Raw genomic sequence first — 18,952 nt, forward strand, 5'->3', positions numbered from 1 at the left:
GCCTCCTGTTGCATTTCATTGTCCTCCTGATATCAGAAAGCCTCACAGCAGCACAGGATAAAGTCATCATCATCAGCATATCAGTGACTCAAAGTCACTAAAGATACATTATCTACACCTTCTTCTGAATGAAACTGTAAACAGAGAGCCTATAGGGAGGTGTAGTGGTGACGTCATTGCCGTTTTTCGTGTTCCACCCTCTGTTCCAACCCAATGCATTTCCCCATTGCCCATTTCTAAATCGTCTCGTTTAAAACAAATAAAGCATTAACATTGGCATGGTGTACATTTCTGTGCTTATTCATCCACAAGCTCAACATGAAAATATTCGCAATTAATCATAAAAAATCGCCACATTTTATTTCAACCAAAAAATGCTTAAAAAATAATGTTAGTGATAGAAGGGAACTCATTTTATGCAAAACTGGAAAGCTTTTCAATTTCCAATGCGGCAGAATTGTTACAATAGCCGATAATCGATTTTCCCAATGATAGATCCCTATACGGGTGGAGCAACCAGTGGCGTCAGACTACACCTCCCTAACAGATCCTAATGTGAAACACTGTGATTTACCTTACCTTGCTACCTCTCTATCTTTTTTTTTAAATCTTTTTTATGCTCGCTTATGCCTGTATTTTTCACTGTTGTGAAGCACTTTGAACTGCAACTTCTGTATAAAAAGTGCTATACAAATAAAGTTATTATTATATTATTATTATTATTATTATTATTATTATTATTACACCTTGAGGGACTCCGGATGCTGCCTCCTCCAGTGAGGTATCTGTTCAGTTAGATGAGGTATCTGTTCAGTTAGACGAGGTATCTGTTCAGTTAGATGAGGTATCTGTTCAGTTAGATGAGGTATCTGTTCAGTTAGATGAGGTATCTGTTCAGTTAGATGAGGTATCTGTTCAGTTAGATGAGGTAGCTGTTCAGTTAGATGAGGTATCTGTTCAGTTAGATGAGGTATCTGTTCAGTTAGATGAGGTAGCTGTTCAGTTAGATGAGGTATCTGTTCAGTTAGACGAGGTATCTGTTCAGTTAGATGAGGTAGCTGTTCAGTTAGATGAGGTAGCTGTTCAGTTAGATGCGGTATCTGTTCAGTTAGATGAGGTATCTGTTCAGTTAGATGAGGTAGCTGTTCAGTTAGATGAGGTATCTGTTCAGTTAGATGAGGTATCTGTTCAGTTAGATGAGGTATCTGTTCAGTTAGATGAGGTATCTGTTCAGTTAGATGAGGTATCTGTTCAGTTAGATGAGGTAGCTGTTCAGTTAGATGAGGTATCTGTTCAGTTAGATGAGGTATCTGTTCAGTTAGATGAGGTATCTGTTCAGTTAGATGAGGTATCTGTTCAGTTAGATGAGGTATCTGTTCAGTTAGATGAGGTAGCTGTTCAGTTAGATGAGGTATCTGTTCAGTTAGATGAGGTAGCTGTTCAGTTAGATGAGGTAGCTGTTCAGTTAGATGAGGTATCTGTTCAGTTAGATGAGGTATCTGTTCAGTTAGATGAGGTAGCTGTTCAGTTAGATGAGGTAGCTGTTCAGTTAGATGAGGTATCTGTTCAGTTAGATGAGGTATCTGTTCAGTTAAATGAGGTATCTGTTCAGTTAGATGAGGTATCTGTTCAGTTAGATGAGGTATCTGTTCAGTTAAATGAGGTATCTGTTCAGTTAAATGAGGTATCTGTTCAGTTAGATGAGGTATCTGTTCAGTTAGATGAGGTATCTGTTCAGTTAGATGAGGTATCTGTTCAGTTAGATGAGGTAGCTGTTCAGTTAGATGAGGTAGCTGTTCAGTTAGATGAGGTATCTGTTCAGTTAGATGAGGTATCTGTTCAGTTAGATGAGGTAGCTGTTCAGTTAGATGAGGTAGCTGTTCAGTTAGATGAGGTAGCTGTTCAGTTAGTGATATTGTGCTCAAAGTTCCATGCTGTCAGTGTCAGATGTTGCGTTTGTGTCACAGCATCCACCAGGCGAAGGCTTCTGACATGTCCACCTACAGGATAGTAGTGGGTTCTTTTGAGGGTGTTTGTGTCGGACAGGTACTGTACGTGTGGATCTTACCAAGTCATTTTGTAAGATAGGCAGACTGAATCATACTGTTAGTCACAGTAGGCATGATGCACCTCTTCAAACTGTACTCTTCCCAGGCAGGACGTTAGAGATATACGTATATAGGTCTCATTCTTCTCGACTGGGCCTAAAGAAAATAATGGTTTGGTTCCGGTTGCCGACCGACCCTGCCGATTTAGGTGCGACCCAATTTATTTACAATACAGTTTCATAAAAATCGTAGTCAAACCTTTAGTATTATGGATATTAAACATGCTGGCAGAGTACATGCATCCATGTTGTTGTGAACATTTTAATTAAATAAAGAAATTCCCTATCCATAGTCGCTGTGGGGAAAAATAAAATAAAAGAATAAAATAAATTCCCTACCTACCCATGGCCTTAACTGACAACCAACAGGGACCAAACAATATTTTATTTTATGCCCTGGGGGAAGGATCTTTGGTACTGATCACTTTGTGTATACTGTTTACTTTTACTCTCACTCATAGTTATATTCAGATACATATTATTTATTGCCTATCTTAATTGTAACTAAGGCTGTCAATCGATTAAAATATTTAATCTGATTAATCGCATGATTGTCCATAGTTAACTCGTGATTAATCGCAAATTAATCGCATATTTCTTATCTACCTTTCATGTTTTAATACTCTTATCAACATGAGTCAACAACTGCTTGCTTTATGCAGCCATTTAAAACACAAAAGGATGACCCTCATGCATTGCAAATTTGCATCAAATTCAAAACAGAGTGATGCACAAAATAACTAAAGAAAATAATCATTTAAAACAATGAATAAAGTGTGCATGAAATAATAGGGGAAAGAAAACGTTAGGAACTTGTTACATTCACCCACACAAGGGTTAAGGACTCACACCCCCGCCCCCCCCCCCTCTCTCTCTCTCTCTCTCTCTCTCTCTCTCTCTCTCTCTCTCTCTCTCTCTCTCTCTCTCTCTCTCTCTCTCTCTCAAACAGTATCAATAATACACCTGAGTGAAGTCTAGTAAATTTTTTTTTATAAATAATTATATTTATAAAAACGTAAATCGTGCGCAAAAAAAATTGTGGCATTAATAGAATTGTGCGTTAATGTCGTGTTAACTTTGACAGCCTTAATTGTAACGTATAATATAACTGATAGGGAATACAGACCCTCATCTGCACCTTTGTTTATTTCTTCTCATATTTTTATATTCAGAGTTAATTATATTGTTTACACTGTATCTTTGATTCTTTTCTGATATTTTTATATTCCGATCTAATTTTATTGCTGTCTTTCTACCATCACCCGGCCTGCCCATACCTGTACCTCCCCTCCCCCATGCTGACCCAAGGGGATCAATAAAGAAATACGTTGTCTTATCTTTCTAGACTGTGGGTAGATGGTGCCAGTCTGGTGAGAACTGGGGAATACAGGAATTAACGGGGATTAAAATGGAATTACATAACCTTTTCACAGGCTGCTGTATTTACAGTGTCATAATGCAGATAGAAACATGACGCCTACCAGATCACTAAGTAGACATCATTGCAAATAGAAATGTAAAAATGTACAATTTACTCATGAGCTGTACTTTAAAAGTAAACAGATTGTCACACGTTAATTTAGTTTGTCAGTTATTGAGCGTTTGAATATGTCCTCCAGTGATGTCATTGGAGGATACTAAATCATTGTGTTAATTACAGCTCAATGAAATGATGGGACATAAAAAAAAAAAACTGCAGTCCCTATTGGAATCCATTTTCATCAGCATTAGGCGTGGCTCCTCAAAACCCAGTTGGCTGGTGTCGTCCACAGGGAGATACATTTACATTTAGTCATTTAGCTGAACGCTTTTATCCAAAGCGACTTACGAGTTTTGTACAACAAGACAGCAGGAAGGAAAGAAGGAAGGGCACGACTCTATCAGCTGAGTAACAATGTTCATCAAAGTGTTGAGTGCTACAGTGTAGGTTAGTTTATTAGGACGAGTGCATGACAGTAAGGTCAGTTAGGGTTAGTTTAAAAAAAAAAAATTCAGATAATGGTTGAAGAAGTATGTCTTTAGTCGACGGCGAAAGATTGGACGGGTTTCGGCTGTCCTAACTGGGGTGGGAAGAAGTTCGTTCCACCATTGTGGGGCAAGGACTGAGCAAAGGTGGCTTCTCTTTGATGACCCTCCCGGAGCTCGGATAGGAGGAGTGGGTCTGAGGCGGCCGGAAGATGCAGAGCGTAGGGGTCTTGAGGGTGTGTAGTTAAGAGACCATTGGTAGGCGGGAGAGGTTCCCTTCGCCGGACGATATAATGGTGTCCTTTAGTCGTGAGGAGCTGGTGTCATCCACAGGGAGATAGTGACGCCATGTGTTGTTGCTGTTGCTGTTGTTTGTGGTCAAACCGTCATCTAGTCGGGTGGTTTAGTTCACAGACTGCAGGCTCAGCGGAAAAGCCTGACCTCGCTGATCCCTGTTCCCCTCCTCGACCCATTCAGTCGTCCCTACGAACGACGTCCTCACCACTGTTTTTTTCAATGGTCACGGACACAAACATTCTATCAATGTATGACGATAATCTCTTTCTTGATGTAGGGATTTGTTTTCAGACTCTTATTATCATTCTATCACTCTGCCCTCAGATTCATCACTAATGATAGATACGACACTCATCACTGTGTCCTTTTGTGAGAAGGTTGGTTGGCCCTCTATGACGGAGAGGCGCAACAAACACTGGTATTTGTTCATTTTTAAGGCCCTTATTGCCTTGGTAAGCTACCTCCTTATATCACATCATTATTGGAATAATGTTGTTGGTCCTTAACCCTTTCACTGCCACACGACAGCCGGTTAACCCTTTCACTGTGACAATACAGAAGGTTAGCCCTTTACTATCACACAACCGACGGCGATGCTCCATCATTATCATCATTAGCTCCGCTTTAGCGGAGCTAATGATGCTAATGATGGAGCATCGCCGTCGGTTGTGTGATAGTAAAGGGCTAACCTTCTGTCGCGTGGCAGTGAAAGGGTTAAGGTCCCCAGAGTTTGCTCTCAACAGGGTAAATCTGTATTTTGCTATAATGCCTCTAGCTCATGGAATGAACTCCAACGGTCCTTAAAGCTTGAGATTCTCCCCTCTCTGTTGCAGAGTTTAAAATTGCACCGATCCTCCATTTTAGATACATTTGCTGTGGGTCCTGGGGCGCCCCTTATCGCGGGGTGTGTCTTGGATGGGGATGTGGTAGGGATTGATGTGTGGGGTGTTTGGGGGACTGTTCCTGGGGGGGGGGGGGGGGGGGGGGGTTCACATGCCTGACATTGTACTATTGTACTTATTTTATGCCTATTCTTAAGTCTGCACGTTTACATTGCACTACTTTTATTGTCTTTTTATACCTATTATTATGTCTGCAATTTATGCATCGTTTCTTTTATTTGTGTGCAGATTTTTTGCCTATGTCCATTTTATACTAATTTCTGTGGTGAACTCTGGACTGCGGTCCATGTGTGAAGAGTAGTACAGTATATAGATAGTTATTATATAATATTTATTATCGTTATGTTGTAGAATTGTGTGTGCATTGAAATGTCTGTAAAGTCTCGACGACGTTGAAAAATGACCTCAATTGTATTTTCGAGAATAAATAACGGTTGATGAAGTGACAAGACAAGACAAGATACTTTAATTATGCCACACAGCGATGGTTGGTGGTAATTGTTTGCGGTACAGTTTGTTAAAAGCACTGGCGGGACATGATCAACATGAAACATCAGACATCAAACGCCCCCCTCTCCCACCTCCCAATCCCCACAATAAATACATAATATACATAAATACATACAGGACAGTCACATGTGTAACAGTGTCAGTCAGTTACGGAGAGCTGAACCTACTACGGTTAGGGTGACCAGGTGTCCCCCTTTTGGTTGTACTGTCCCACCATTTGACCGAACGTCCAAAAAAAAAACATTGGTCTCGGTGAAGACCATGTTATTCTAATAAGCAAAATGTACATTATCTATCTGTCCCACTTTGTCCCACCAAAATCTTACTGTTGTCCTGCTTTTGGACTTTTTGCATCTGGTCACCCTAACTACGGTACGTGTGTTTTTACAAAGCTCACTCGCGCGGTCTCCCTCTTGCAGGGTCGGTACGTGTGTTTTTACAAAGCTCACTCGCGTGGTTTCTCCCTCTCGCAGGGTCGGTACGTGTGTTTTTTTTACAAAGCTCACTCGCGTGGTTTCTCCCTCTCGCAGGGTCGGTACGTGTGTTTTTACAAAGCTCACTCGCGTGGTTTCTTCCTCTCGCAGGGTCGGTACGTGTGTTTTTACAAAGCTCACTCGCGTGGTTTCTCCCTCTCGCAGGGTCGACTCCATCATGCTGGTGGAGGAGGGCTTCAAGATGGTGAGCGTGGACGCCAGCGACAAGATGCTCAAGTACGCCCTGAAGTCCCGCTGGGACCGCAGGAAAGAGACAGCCTTCGACCAGTGGGGTACGGCACGTCCCATCATTAACGTTAACCCCCCGTTCACTGCCACACTGCAGAAGGTTAACCCTTTACTTTACTATCACACGACAGACGATTAACCGTCTGTAGTGTGATAGTAAAGGGTTAACCTTCTACGCATTATTAATACAACACTTTCTCTACGCATTATTGATAAATGAGGGCCCCTGGTTTTTTCTCGACAGTGATCGAAGAGGCCAACTGGCTGACGTTAGCGGAGGATGATATCCCCAAACCTGGGGACGGCTTCGACGCCGTCATCTGCCTGGGAAACTCCTTCGCCCACTTACCGGACTTCAAAGGTGTGGATGGATGGATGGATTGGTGCATAGTTGGATGTATGGGTGGATGGCTTGGTGGGTTCCTATACTGTGAATGCTTTTAAATGTATGCTACGATTAGCCCTTCATGACACATGTAACTGTTTTACCTGATGCTATTGCTGATCTGATTATGCTCCTGGCCACCACTGCACAAATACAGGCCTTCTGTGTTTGTATTTGATTTGTATGTTTTTTCTTGTTTAATGCCCTTGTTTTTATGTTGAAACGTGTTGTTGTGTGCCGTGTTGGTCAGGACTCCCTGGAAGAAGAGATGTATCTCAATGGGACATTCCTGGATAAATAAAGGATACATTTTTTTTTTTTTTAATTAAAATGGCTTGGTGGGTGGATGCATGGATGGATGGGTGGGTGGGTGGGTGGGTAGGTGGGTGGGTGGGTGGGTGGGTGGGTGGATGGATGGATGGATGGATAGGTGGGTGGGTGGGTTGATGGACGGGTGGTTGATATAGTGATAATAACAATCATAGCTCCACTACAACAACAGAGTGGGATTGCGTCACAGAGGGGAGTTGACCCATTGAACTCCAGCCTGTGTTGACGTGTGGTGTGTTGTTTTGACCTGTGTGTGTTTCCTCCCAGGGGACCAGAGCGACCAGAAGTTAGCCCTCACCAACATCGCCAGCATGGTCCGACCAGGGGGCATCCTCATCATCGACCACCGCAACTACGACTACATCCTGGAGACGGGCATGGCGCCGCAGGGCAAGAACATCTACTACAAGGTAGGTAGGACGCTTAGAGGAGGAGCGGGTCCGACTGGCAGCAGGAGAGAGACACGTTCTCCACGCTCAGTACAGGGTTCGCACAAGGTCCTTGAAGTGCTTAAAGTGCTTGATAAAAAAAAAAAAAAAAGTCAAGGCCTGGAATTCCTTGAAAACAGCCAATTTTTTAACCAGGTGCTTAAAAAGTCCTTGGAATTCAAATCAACCATTCGCATTGAACGTTTTGTTCATCCATGATAAAAAATAAATAAAATCTGAATCAAGAAATAGAATTTTTTTAATCTAAAGTGTAACTAATTGTCGGAAAGTGGTTTTAAGCCATAAATATTGGATCAGATTTTTTTCAAAAAAAAAAAAAAGAAAAAAAAGGAAATTGGATCCTTTTAAATGCCCTTTTAAAATGAAAAAATAGTGCTTGGAAAAGTACTTGAAAATCCTTGAATTTCATTTTGCAATGTCTGTGGGAACCCTGTGTAAGTACTTCTGGTAGGAAGCTTAGAGGAGAAGGTCCAACTAGATTCAAGATTCAAGAGGTTTATTTGTCACATACCACCAGGGCATACAGTGAAATGCGGGTGGTCATGCCCGCATCGATTGTGCAATAATACAATAATAAAATAGACATTCCTTTAAAGTGACTTTTCCATTTTGTTTAAAGTGATTGCAGCTGTGTGTTGTGTGTGTGTGTGTGTGTGTTGTGTGTGTGTTGTGTGTGTGTGTGTGTGTGCTCATCTGTACTTGTGGGTTGAGAGTTCAGTGTTCAGTGTTCTGATGGCCTCCTGGGGAAGAAGCTGAGCCGAAGTCTCTCTTGTTAATCACGCTAACTGTCTCTCTTGTTAATCACGCTAACTGTCTCTCTTGTTAATCACGCTAACTGTCTCTCTTGTTAATCACGCTAACTGTCGTCACTGTCCTCACTATCTGCGTGACTGTGTTGCAGAGCGACCTGCAACAGGAGATCGCCACGTCGGTGCTGTGGGTCGACAACAAGCCCCACATGATCACCCTGGACTACACCATCCACGTGCCCCAGCTCAACGTGGAACGTGCCCCCGACGTCAGGTAGTGCAGTGCAAGACATGACACAACTAGGGATGTCCGATATTATCGGCCGATATCGGCTTAAAAATGTGATATCGGAAAATATCGGTATCGGTTAAAAAAAAATATTTTTAAATATTTTTTTTTTTTAAACATTTATTTAACCTTTATTTACCCAGACAAGCAAGTAAGAACAAATTATTATTTTATTTATTGTCAAAGTATGCATAATGTTGTGTTAATTACACGACAAGAGATATGTAATGTTAATTACCTGAAATTCTTCCGTTTTTGGGGGGGGGGGGGGACCCTGCATATATCGGTATCGGTTGATATCGGTATCGGAAATTAAGAGTTGGACAATATCGGTATATTGGTATCGGTAAAAAAGCCAATATCGAGCATCCCTAGACACGACATGACACGACATGACACGACACACAGATCTAACATGTTATATTATTTAATCACACATATCTGACATGTTATATTATTTAACCTCTTGAGCCCTATTTTCTGAAATTCCGCCTAATAATACATACCTAAGTAAATGGAAGATTGCTTCACTTCTACAAGGTCCATTTGCATGTTCTTGGTATCTATTGACCTCTATGGATCTCATGGAATGTATTCCCAGTGTCAGAAATATTGTGTCTGTTACTAGGCCTGAGTCAATTGTGATGAAACAAAGGAGAATATAAATTATGATTTTTCTTTGCATCTTTGACAGTGAATAACACCATGCTAAACATGACCAGACAAAAACTGCCACTGAGCTCGTTCAGCACCTTCTTGAGATCACGTGTACAAAGAATCTAAGCAAATGAATAAAGGGAAGATGATTAAACAGAATGTTTTGTAGATACAGTACTGAATTCTGCCATCCGGACACATGCAATTTGAAATATTATTATAGAATATAGAATACCAGACCTATAAATGACCTTATTATAGCCAACTCGCACATCTATGGACCGGGCCAAATCTCCTCTTTCAAATGGCAGAGTTCAATTTGGATTTAGTATCGTGCAGGCGTGCAGCAAGAACCGTGAATGAAATCTACTGTATGTACAGTTTCATTCTTATAATGGATATGGCTCCGCCATTTTGGATCGGATTGCAACACGGATTGTTGATAAACGCTCACAGAAGGTAGACACACTAACGAACGTTCAGTTTTGTGATAGATAATCCCGAGAAATAAGAGAAATTAAATAAATTCATACACAAGTCATTTGCTTGCAGGAAGCTGGAATCGGCTAGGTAATGTAGTTTTCCGATATTTCAACGCTCATTGAGAGCTCTGGATGTCCTCTCATATGACTACAAACGAAGTTGCGACACAAATTCAAAATGGTGGATATTCGCTCAATTATGAACACGTTCCATAAACTAAAATCTCACTAATAACACTTTAGCCTATTGGTAAACAAACGTATTGTTGAAAATATACACTATGACTTCTGTTTTGACAGGATCCGGGTCTTTACTCTTGGCTACATTTGAAAAAGAAAAAAACATTATGTCATACAGTCTGGTGAGATAGATTTATGACATGATGTCATTTTGGGCTTAAGAGGTTAATCACACGGATCTAACATGTTATATTATTTAATCACACATATCTGACACATTATAGTATCCAACCATCACATCTAACATGTTATATTATTTAATCGCACAGATCCAACATGTAATATTATTTAATCGCACAGATCCAACATGTAATATTATTTAATCGCACAGATCCAACATGTAATATTATTTAATCACACAGATCTAACATCTTATATTATTTAATCACACAGATCCAACATGTTATATTATTCAAGCATCACATCTGACATTTTGTTATATATCATTTAATTATTGAATTGTCGATGTTCTTATTTGTCTTTGTACATGATCTTCTATCCACTGTTGGGAGACGTGACTGCTCCCCTTATCTTATCTCCTCTAAACACATTAGACTCGTTGAATTAAATGCGAGCAGAGATAGCTTATCTCTCCGCGTGTCCTAACTGCCGTCGTAAATGTAACCGCACGATGATAGATGATGTCCATGAAGCCGTTTCACCTGCTACTGTTATGAACCTATGCGGTTCAGCCAATCGGGCACTTTTGTAACGGTCTCTCGGTCTATCCTGTTTGCATTATTAGTGTTTATGTCCTTGACATACTTGCATTTATGTGGACATAAATAAGTAGTCATTCTTTATCAATATTATTGTCTTTTTTTTTAAAACCGCAATAGAATCAAACCCTAAACACGGTGGCCTATTGGGACGTTAAGATATCCTAATGTGAAAAACAGATTTGATATGCCTGCACTTAACCCTTTCACTGCCACACTACCAAATGGTTAACCCTTTCACTGTGACAATACAGACGGTTAACCCTTTCACTGCCACATGACAAAGGGTTAACCCTTTCACAACCACACTACAGACTGTTAATCCTTTCACTACCACACTACAGACAGTTAACCCTTTCACTACCACACTACAGAATGTTACCCCTTTCACTACCACACTACAGACGGTTAACCCTTTCACTACCACACTACAGACGGTTAACCCTTTCACTACCACACTACAGACGGTTAACCCTTTCACTACCACACTACAGACTGTTAACCGTTTCACTACCACACTACAGACGGTTAACCCTTTCACTACCACACTACAGACTGTTAACCCTTTCACTACCACACTACAGATGGTTAACCCTTTCACTACCACACTACAGACGGATAACCCTTTCACTACCACACTACAGACGGTTAACCCTTTCACTACCACACTACAGACTGTTAACCGTTTCACTACCACACTACAGACGGTTAACCCTTTCACTACCACACTACAGACTGTTAACCCTTTCACTACCACACTACAGATGGTTAACCCTTTCACTACCACACTACAGACTGTTAACCCTTTCACTACCACACTACAGACGGTTAACCCTTTCACTACCACACTACAGATGGTTAACCCTTTCACTACCACACTACAGACGGTTAACCCTTTCACTACCACACTACAGACGGTTAACCCTTTCACTACCACACTACAGACGGTTAACCCTTTCACTACCACACTACAGACTGTTAACCCTTTCACTACCACACTACAGACGGTTAACCCTTTCACTACCACACTACAGACGGTTAACCCTTTCACTACCACACTACAGACTGTTAACCGTTTCACTACCACACTACAGACGGTTAACCTTTCACTACCACACTACAGACGGTTAACCCTTTCACTACCACACTACAGACTGTTAACCCTTTCACTACCACACTACAGACGGTTAACCCTTTCACTACCACACTACAGACGGTTAACCCTTTCACTACCACACTACAGACGGTTAACCCTTTCACTACCACACTACAGACTGTTAACCCTTTCACTACCACACTACAGACGGTTAACCCTTTCACTACCACACTACAGACGGTTAACCCTTTCACTACCACACTACAGACTGTTAACCGTTTCACTACCACACTACAGACTGTTAACCGTTTCACTACCACACTACAGACGGTTAACCTTTCACTACCACACTACAGACGGTTAACCCTTTCACTAACACACTACAGACGGTTAACCTTTTCACTACCACACTACAGACGGTTAACCCTTTCACTACCACACTACAGACTGTTAACCGTTTCACTACCACACTACAGACGGTTAACCCTTTCACTACCACACTACAGATGGTTAACCCTTTCACTACCACACTACAGACGGTTAACCCTTTCACTACCACACTACAGACTGTTAACCGTTTCACTACCACACTACAGACGGTTAACCCTTTCACTACCACACTACAGACTGTTAACCCTTTCACTACCACACTACAGATGGTTAACCCTTTCACTACCACACTACAGACGGTTAACCCTTTCACTACCACACTACAGATGGTTAACCCTTTCACTACCACACTACAGACGGTTAACCCTTTCACTACCACACTACAGACTGTTAACCGTTTCACTACCACACTACAGACGGTTAACCTTTCACTACCACACTACAGACGGTTAACCCTTTCACTACCACACTACAGACTGTTAACCGTTTCACTACCACACTACAGACGGTTAACCTTTCACTACCACACTACAGACTGTTAACCCTTTCACTACCACACTACAGATGGTTAACCCTTTCACTACCACACTACAGACTGTTAACCGTTTCACTACCACACTACAGACTGTTAACCCTTTCACTACCACACTACATACGGTTAACCTTTCACTACCACACTACAGACTGTTAACCCTTTCACTACGACACTACAGATGGTTAACCCTTTCACTACCACACTACAGACGGTTAACCCTTTCACTACCACACTACAGACGGTTAACCGTTTCACTACCACACTACAGACGGTTAACCCTTTCACTACCACACTACAGATGGTTAACCCTTTCACTACCACACTACAGACGGTTAACCCTTTCACTACCACACTACAGACGGTTAACCCTTTCACTACCACACTACAGACGGTTAACCCTTTCACTACCACACTACAGACTGTTAACCCTTTCACTACCACACTACAGACGGTTAACCCTTTCACTACCACACTACAGACGGTTAACCCTTTCACTACCACACTACAGACTGTTAACCGTTTCACTACCACACTACAGACGGTTAACCTTTCACTACCACACTACAGACGGTTAACCCTTTCACTACCACACTACAGACTGTTAACCCTTTCACTACCACACTACAGACGGTTAACCCTTTCACTACCACACTACAGACGGTTAACCCTTTCACTACCACACTACAGACGGTTAACCCTTTCACTACCACACTACAGACTGTTAACCCTTTCACTAGTTTCAAGTTCAAGTTTCTTTAATAGTTGTCATACAGAAGTACAGAATACTTTTGCACAAAATGCTTCTTACTGTTGCGCTCCAGAGACTGTGCATGACAAGATAAGTATGAAATAAAAACATAGTAAAAATTAGAAGTAAAAAAAGAGGTCACAGTGTTCAGTTTAGACATATGTACAATGTTCGTAGACGTAGTTACCATACAATATACAATACTGTGCAGTGTACTAATATACAATACTATATAGTGCAAGGCATAAATGGACGAGGTGCAGTTTAGGTACAATTCACAGTAGGTGTACGAGTTGTAGTGCAAATCCTTTATCAATAAATATAAAGTGTAAGTGTGTTTGTGTGATCTAAAGTGTGGAGAGTGGGTGCTGCAGTGTGTTGTTTGTTTGAGTGAGTGTGTGCTTGTGGGTGTGTGTGCTGTGTGCATTTGATGGTTGTTGCATAGTGATTATTGTTCGTTTAGCGATTATTGTTCGTTTAGCAGCCTGATGGCCTGGGGATAGAAGCTCCTTCTGAGTCTTTCTGTGCTCGCCATAAGACTCCGGTATCGCTTGCCTGACGGCAGCAGTTCAAAGAGGCAGTTGTTCGGGTGGCTCGAGTCCTTAATAATTCTCTTAGCCTTCCCCTTGCACCGCTTGTTGTAAATGTTCTGGAGGGTGGGAAGCCCCCCTCTAATTGTGCGTTCGGCTGAACGTGTCACTCTTTGTAGTCTGCTACGGTCTTGTGCAGTGCTATTCCCAAACCAGGAGGTGATGTTGCCGGTCAGGATGCTCTCTATTGTACATGAGTAGAAGTTCCTAAGGATCTTCTGACTGACTTGGAACTTCCTTAGGCGCCTGAGGAAGTAGAGGCGTTGTCGTGCCTTCTTCACAACACTGTCAATGTGTGTGGTCCATGTCAAGTCCTCGGATATGTGGGCTCCGAGGTACTTGAAACTGTTCACTTCTCTCAACTGGTGCCCCGTCGATGCTGAGGGGGCTGTAGTCCTTGACCCCCGACCTCCTGAAGTCCACAATCATCTCTTTTGTTTTGCTGACGTTCAGGGAGAGGCAGTTCTCCTGACACCACTGTGACAGGTTCTCTACCTCTTCCAGGTAGGCCCTTTCGTCGTTGGCAGAGATCAGGCCCACCACTACTGTGTCATCAGCAAATTTGATGATGGTGTTGTTGTTCCGCTGTGCTACGCAGTCATGTGTGTACAGGGAGTAGAGGAGGGGGCTCAGAACACAGCCCTGGGGGGCCCCTATGTTGAGCGTGATGGATGAGGAGGTGCAGTTGCCGGCTCTTACCACCTGGGGTCTGCCCGTCAGGAAGTCCAGGACCCACTGGCACAGGTCATAGTTCAAGCCCAGGTCCCTGAGCTTGGCTATGAGTTTGGAGGGGACTATGGTATTGAATGCTGAGCTGTAGTCGATGAACAGCATTCTCACATAGTTCCCCTTCCTCTTGTCCAGATGTGATGCTGCTGTGTGCAGCACATGGGCTATGGCGTCCTCCGTGGACCTGTTGGGGCGATATGCAAATTGCAGAGGGTCCAGGTTGATGGGGAGGGAGGAACAGATGTAGCCCTTCACTAGCTTCTCAAAGCACTTCATGGCTATGGAGGTGAGGGCTACAGGGCGGTAGTCGTTGAGGCAAGCGGGCGTAGATTTTTTGGGTACAGGGATGATGGTGGACTTCTTCAGACAGGTGGGGATGACGGCCTGTTCCAAGGACAGGTTGAAGATGTCAGTGAATACCGGGGCCCAGTTGGTCGGCACAGACTTTTAGGACGCGGCCGGGGATGCCGTCGGTCCTGCTGCCTTCCTGATATCCACTTTTTTAAAGATCCGTCTCACCTCATGCTCTGTTACCCTACCACACTACAGACGGTTAACCCTTTCACTACCACACTACAGACGGTTAACCCTTTCACTACCACACTACAGACGGTTAACCCTTTCACTACCACACTACAGACTGTTAACCGTTTCACTACCACACTACAGACTGTTAACCGTTTCACTACCACACTACAGACGGTTAACCTTTCACTACCACACTACAGACGGTTAACCCTTTCACTAACACACTACAGACGGTTAACCTTTTCACTACCACACTACAGACGGTTAACCCTTTCACTACCACACTACAGACTGTTAACCGTTTCACTACCACACTACAGACGGTTAACCCTTTCACTACCACACTACAGATGGTTAACCCTTTCACTACCACACTACAGACGGTTAACCCTTTCACTACCACACTACAGATGGTTAACCCTTTCACTACCACACTACAGACGGTTAACCCTTTCACTACCACACTACAGACTGTTAACCGTTTCACTACCACACTACAGACGGTTAACCCTTTCACTACCACACTACAGATGGTTAACCCTTTCACTACCACACTACAGACGGTTAACCCTTTCACTACCACACTACAGACTGTTAACCGTTTCACTACCACACTACAGACGGTTAACCGTCTGTCGTGTGGTAGTGAAAGGGTTATGCCTATGTCTTTTTTTCTGAACCACTTTGAGCATAATTTTCGTATGAAAGGTGCTATACAAATAACGTTTTTATTATTATTATTATTATTCAAATGTGTGTGTGTGTGTGTGTGTTTCCCACCAGTAAATTCCGTCTGTCGTACTACCCTCACCGCCTGGAGAGCTTCAAGGGACTCCTGAACGCCGCCTTCCACGGCCAAGTGGAGCACAACGTCTTCGGGGACTTCAAGACCTACAGCCCCGGCCAGAGTCAAGCGCCTTGCTACTTCATCCACGTCTGCAAGAAGACCAAAGCCTAAAAAGGGCGACCTCCGCCCTCTCTCTCTCTCTCTCCTCCCCCTCCCCCCTCTCTCGTCATAAAGGACGACGTCGCCCCCCCCCCCCCCCCCCCCCCCCCTCTTTCGTCATTCAAACCTGGGCAAACCTATATTTGAGTATGGCTTTTTTTTTTTTCTTCAAACGCCGTCGTGGCTCTGTCGCGACGGGTCCCGGAACCCCCCCCCCCATCCCAGAGAGATGGCCCCCGAAACGGGGGTTCCTCGCCGGTCACGTGGAGGTCCCCCCCCCCCCCCCCCCCCGGACCTTGTCTGCCGTCTTATCGTTGGTCTCTCTGGGGGGGCGGTGTCTCGAGGTTTGAATGGTACAAAACTTTTCAAATTTTGACGTTCATAATGAATTGATACACTTGGTGCCACTTTATCCGACAAAGAATGCGTCGTTGCGAAGGTCTCAGAGGGGTCTTCGTCTCATCTCAGCTAGAAATGCACTTCAACGCGGTTCGGGAAGAGAATCACGCACCCCCTTGTTGTTTCTGTGGTTTCTGGTCTGAAATCATATTCAACTAGGGCTTCGCCCGCGCCTGCTCTCGTCCTTCTCCGCCACGGCTCTCTTTCAGAAGTGCTTCTTCTGTGCGCGTTGCTTCATTTGTTTAATGTCAAAGTGTGCGTGTCCTAATAGACCTGTTCGCTGTATACAAACATACCGCGTTCGAGCCCATCAGCAATACCAACTGAGTCACGTGACTAAGTTGCCCACTACCTGCGCGGTGATTGATTGATTGATTGAAAATGTTATTTAACAGATTGCAGAATGGGTACAATACAGGTACGGCTCAATAGACACAATGTGTTAAGGGATGCAGACCAGAGAAAGACTTTCGTCTGGTTTACATCAGGGTCCCCCGTTTTCAATTCATAATGAATTGTAAGTAAGGGTGCAATTAGCACCGTGCAATCCATTCTTTGTGGATCCCGCCCCCGGGTGTTGGTGGGTTAACTGCCCTTTTTGTAGCTTGAGCCCCTGGCCCCCCCCCCGAATTGTCTGTGCACGCCCCTGCTTATTATTCATTCGGTTGACTGGATTCGCTGCCACGAGAACGGGTCGGGGTCACGTTTGCCGGCTGTCGACCACGAGGAGATCGGTCATTTACCGCGCTTTGAGTGGAAAGACGAGACTTCATGTAACGCGTCTGTGTAGCCGCTGACTGGAGCGGCCTTTATACGCGGAACATGAAAACGAAGGTTATCCTATAACCCTAGTTACATGAGTCTTTGGGAGCGTTCTGCTCCCTACGGGACACGGGAATATCCCATAGGGAGCAGAACGTAACCAAAGACTAAAATGTAACGATCCCCATTGCAAAATTGGACTCCACTTGCACCGTATAACTTGTTTTCGGATATGACACTCTAATCGAATCTTAATTCTCTCCCGGTTATCGTATTTCCCACTTGTTGAAAGACCAAAGATTCTGATTGGTTACCAACGCCTGCCCGTCTCTCCGTCGCTATAGGAACGGGCCGGTGGCGGGCGGCGCTGGCATTAGGACAGACTGTTTGAACTCATTCACCCCCCCCCCCCCCCCCCCTCTCTCTCCCCTCTCTCTCTCTCTCTCTCTCTCTCTCTCTCTCTCTCTCTCTCTCTCTCTCTCTCTCTCTCTCGCTTTAAGCTCGTAGGGCCGCATTCCTACAGAGCTTGCTTCATACACTGTGGGACCACCAGGCCACAGCCACTGTAGTAGGCCACAGCCACTGTAGTGAGATTAACTTTGTTAAAGATCCGGTCTCCTTGGGGGGGGGGGGGGGGGATTATGGATTTTAAATTTGTTGGCATATTTCTCTATCGTCTGAACCGATTTGGCAAATATCCCCTCGGATCACACAGTGCTTGTGGTTTAGACTCGGAGGGTCTCCGTTTGATCATGGAGTGCTTGTGGTATTAGGGTGAGGGTTAGAGCGGGATACTCCTGGTACTGGTATCCGCGGATTTCGCCCAATACTCAAATCTGACGCCAGGAAATGTGTAACGTGCTAGAAATCGGAACGGAAGTTACTCGATCTGCTGCCTTTTTAAATTATATATCTCTATATATATATTTATCTTTGTCCAATGACCCCAAACTGATTTAAAAACTGTCTAAATCTATACTGTTGAGTAAAGGCGATGGATCGGATTGGTACTTTTGCCAGGGAGAAGGTGGCATAATGTGCGTCTCTGTATGGTACAGTTAGGCACTTGTCTTAATTGTACTTATCATCCTATACTCCAGACCCGCACTGTTAACAGTTGGTACTGTAAACTTTTCAACCAAAGGCTGCTGTTTCGTCCTCGATTGTAATTAGCATTTATTTTTCCCTTCACCATCCTATCTTCTTTCTTTCTTTCTTTCTTTTCTTTCTTTCTTTCTTTCTTTCTTCTTTCTTTCTTTCTTTCTTTCTTCTTTCTTTCTTTCTTTCTTTCTTTCTTTCTTTCTTTCTTTCTTCTTTCTTTCTTTCCTCCTTTCCTCCTTTCCTCCTTTCCTTCTTTCCTTCTTTCTTTTCTTCTTCTTCCTGTGTTTTGATTTGCCTCCCAAGCTGAACATGTGAAAGTCCAGGA

At 43.4% G+C, this 18,952-nt stretch overlaps 1 protein-coding gene across 1 annotated transcript; it reads left to right on the top strand.

Moving 5' to 3' along the window:
* Positions 1 to 1,967: 1,967 nt before the first annotated feature.
* gnmt (glycine N-methyltransferase) lies at positions 1,968 to 16,377 on the top strand (the record flags this gene model as incomplete). Its single annotated transcript, XM_084339075.1, has 7 exons — positions 1,968 to 2,046; positions 6,255 to 6,259; positions 6,420 to 6,547; positions 6,748 to 6,864; positions 7,486 to 7,628; positions 8,569 to 8,690; positions 16,203 to 16,377. Coding segments are annotated over 7 exons (769 nt in total), but the record flags the coding sequence as incomplete, so codon positions are not given.
* Between the last annotated feature and the right edge of the window lie 2,575 nt (positions 16,378 to 18,952).

The sequence above is a fragment of the Notolepis coatsorum genome (assembly GCF_963971535.1).
Source record: "Notolepis coatsorum genome assembly, contig: SCAFFOLD_2514, whole genome shotgun sequence".
Lineage (NCBI taxonomy): Eukaryota > Metazoa > Chordata > Actinopteri > Aulopiformes > Paralepididae > Notolepis > Notolepis coatsorum.